This window comes from Myotis davidii, unplaced genomic scaffold (genome assembly GCF_000327345.1).
Source record: "Myotis davidii unplaced genomic scaffold, ASM32734v1 scaffold54, whole genome shotgun sequence".
Classification (NCBI taxonomy): Eukaryota; Metazoa; Chordata; class Mammalia; order Chiroptera; family Vespertilionidae; genus Myotis; species Myotis davidii.
The window spans coordinates 4,289,158-4,292,907 of record NW_006287915.1 but is presented as its reverse complement, the minus strand read 5'-3'; the positions used below and the strand labels follow the sequence as shown (position 1 = coordinate 4,292,907).

The window sequence follows — 3,750 nt, the reverse complement described above, 5'->3', positions numbered from 1 at the left end:
CTCTTTAGGGTGGGGGGCACCACTGGGGTGCCTGGCCAGTCTGGATGAGGGGCTGAGGGTTTTCAGGCTGGCCAAGCCTGCTGGTGACTAAAGCTCCCAGCCTCTCTTTTTTTTCTTTTTCCTTTTTATTCTGGGATTTATTTACCTTCTATAATTGAAACTTTGTTGCCACTCCAGCTCCAAGGCCACAGCCTGCTGAAAGCAGGTATCTGGGGTTCGTTTAGCTTCTATAATTGCAACTTTGTTGCTTAGAGTTGAGCTCAGAGCCGGGCCACAGCAGGGAGGAAACTTGGCTTCCTCCATCACTGGAGCAAGCAAGCCTCCTGCTCACTTCAGCTGCATGGCTGCCAGCCGCTCTTTGTTGGTGGTTAATTTGCATATCTCGCTGATTAGCCAAAGGGAAGCGTAGCAGAGGTACAGTTAATTTCAATTTTTGTCTATTATTAGATAGAATATATATATATATAAAATAAAACACTTATGTGCTTGATATAAAGTAAGCACTTATAAATAGTAGTCACTAATATTTTACTAAAAATATTATATATCATAATTTAAGATGCCATTAACTGTAAGTACATCTGGATTTCAGAGTTGCTAAAATGTGATAAAAGTCTTAGAATTGATGAAATTAACAGAAATTAATTAGAGTAAACATATTAAGGTTATGTTTAGGATTTTAAGTCTTATTCTACCAGTGATAGTTAAAGCTTCTAGCATAACATTTCTTTGTGATGTTTTTTATTGTCAGAGACACGTGTCATGAACTTCTGGGACATGTTCCACTACTAGCGGACCCCAAGTTTGCTCAATTTTCACAAGAAATAGGCCTGGCATCTCTGGGAGCATCAGATGAAGATGTTCAGAAACTAGCCACGGTCAGTTTATTTTCAACTTAAAAACCTGTTCTACTTATGTTCATTTGTAAGGTAAGGAAAGCTTTAGAGTGATCAACTATGGATTTTAAGGCAAAGATGCTGGATAGGGCATGGTGACTTTATCTTCTCCCGTGTTGTGTTCTTTTGAAGCAGTGTGCTTATTAACCATTCACATACTTGTGTTTGATTCTTCTTATTCAGGCTTTGGCTAAGTAGTAAATCTTTTAGTTTTGCAGGTCATACTTAAGGTCTCTGTCACAACTACTCAGCTCAACCACTACAGTGCAGAGGCAGCCACAGTATGTCCATGAGCGAGTGTGGCTATATTCCAAGAAAACGTCATTCACAAAAGCTGGTGGTGGGCCGGGCTTGCTCTGTGTGCTGTAGTTTTCTGACTCTCATTTTCAATGTTGATTTCCTAAAAATATTACTAATAGTAAAACGTATACATTTATGGTGAAGCAGGGGTTGTGCTTGGGATTATGTCTTTGATTAGTTGCTATGGTTGTACTCAGACACAATTTGAGTCAGCATTTAGAAGCTCAGGCTAAACAATTATTATATGTACAAAACCAGAAAATTTTTATAGATGCTATAGTCTCAGCAAGGTTCTTCTCAAAACATGCAATATGAGAGGGAAGTTGTAGTATTGGCAGCTATCTTGAAGATGCTGATGAGCCAGATCTGACAAGTTCATGTGACTTATTTTAGCCCCATTTCAAAGAGCCCATAAGAAAGAGCAAGCTTGGCAAACTCACTTACCTACAGGGACTAGTCAGGTAGTCTAAATGAGCAAAGCTCCAAGAGAAAGAAAAAAAATGGGATCTTAAGTTGTGTGTATCTGATACAGACACACATGTAGGGCATATTAGACATGCAAGAATATTCTTCACTTCCACTAAGAAATAAGTTTTTTCTTAGACTTCTTAAGACACACAGCCCATTCAGTATATCTTTTGTCTCCTACTTTTGATAGAGATATGGGCGCTGGCAAATACTTCTCTACTAAAAGAGGAACAGCACTGCAAAAGCCACACGGTTGGTGTAGTGTGGGCATGAACAGGGGTTAGTGGGGACTCCAGTGCACTTCGGCAGAGCATGCGTCTTCTCCAGCAGAAGGCTGGTCCTCTTCCCGCTCATGGCTGCCAGATGGAAATGCAGGCTTTTGTGTTGCCAGATCTCCACATTTTTGAGCGAGACTGGCAATCTAGATTTCTAAATAGAATTGAATGATTTTTAAAATTTGGCTCATAAAAAATCTACCATTTTGAGCTGAGAAAAATATATTTGTAGACCAAATCAGGTTCTTAACTTTTCAATTTGTCATCTTTGCCCTAGGGCAGTGGTCGGCAAACTGCGGCTCTTTGGCCCCTTGAGTGTGGCTCTTCCACAAAATACTGACTTCTGCGCATGGGCCACGAAGTTTCAGTCACACTGTACGTGCATGCCCGCACGTGGTATTTTGTGGAAGAGCCACGCTCAAGGGGCCAAAGAGCTGCATGTGGCTCGTGAGCCGCCATTTGCCGACCACGGCCCTAGGGAATGTATCTCATTTATATTGACTATCTGTTTTGCTGCAAAACAAATAACCCTCAAACTTAGTGGCTTCAAACCATGAACATTTATTACCTCACTGTGTTTGTGGTTGGGAATTTGGGAACAGCTCAGCTGAGTGGTTCCGGTTCAGGGTCTCCCCTCTGGTTGCTGTCAAGATGTGGGCCTGCGATTGTCTGAAGGTTTGGGATCTTAGGCCAAGATGGGTCACTCATGTGGCTAGGAAGTTGTAATGCCTTTTTTGACTTGATCTTATGCTGTTCACATCAGCCATATTATATTCATTAGAAGGGACTCACTCCTGCCCACACTCAAGGGAGGGGAAATTAGGCTCCACATTTTTGGAAAAGGAGTGCCAAAATGTCTGTGGACATATTTTAAAAACTATCACACATGAGTCCTGTTATTTAATTCTCAAATCTTGGATCTGGATTTAAATTCCACATTTTGGAATCTTTTCCCTGCCTTTTAAATTTTCCTTGAAATTTTCTGTTTTCAGCCTTTGACCTCCAACAGCTCTTTTTTTATTTTTTTTTTAACAGCTCTTTTTTTTGATCAGGGATCAATGTATTGCTTACTTGTCTGACTCTGAACAGCCACAAACTGGGATTTAACTGCCAGGTTGTATGTGTGTGTGTGTGTGTATGTATCTAAAAAGAGGAGGAGAAAGACTAAGGTAGGACTTGATGAATGTCAGTGAAAGTGGATCCTAGTGAGTGAGTGATCTTTTTTCTTAAAGGCAGTGACAAGAAAGCAGTTTGATTGTTCCCTATTTTTTACACTCCATCAAATGATGATTAATTAATTCCATCCTTCAAACTAACATGTACAAAGAACATGACATGGTCCCCACTTTTCAGACCTTTATAGCCTATATAGAAAAAAAAATCACAAGATTTTTCAGAGGAGAGAAAGTTTGTACTGAGTCTTGAAAGATGAGAAAAAGCCAGCCATGTGGTAGAGAAGAAAAGGGAGAATCCTATCTAATAAAAGAGAAACATGCTAATTGGTGTATGACCGCTACCCTTCCCATTGGCTAATCAGCGAGATATGCAAATTAACTGTCAGCCAAGATGGCGGCCGGCAGCCAGGCAGCTTGAAACTAACATGAGGCTTGCTTGCTTCAGTGACAGAGGAAACCAATGTTCCCCACCTGCCTTGCAGGCCTCTGAGCTTGCAGTTTGAAACATAGTTACAAATATAGAAGCTAAACAAAACCCCAGAAACCTGCTTTCAGCCAGCTGGGATCTCAGAGCTGGAGTTGATACAGTGTTTCGATTATAGAACCCAAACAAACCGGATACCTGCTTTCAGAAGC

General features: G+C 40.8%; 1 protein-coding gene across 1 annotated transcript in view; it reads left to right on the top strand.

Moving 5' to 3' along the window:
- TPH2 (tryptophan hydroxylase 2) overlaps positions 1 to 3,750 on the top strand; it is a 104,887-nt gene that overhangs the window by 61,712 nt on the left and 39,425 nt on the right. The window contains exon 8 of the mRNA XM_006759735.2: positions 752 to 878. Within this exon, the coding sequence (XP_006759798.1) occupies positions 752 to 878 (127 nt within the window). The remainder of the gene's footprint in view (positions 1 to 751; positions 879 to 3,750) is intronic.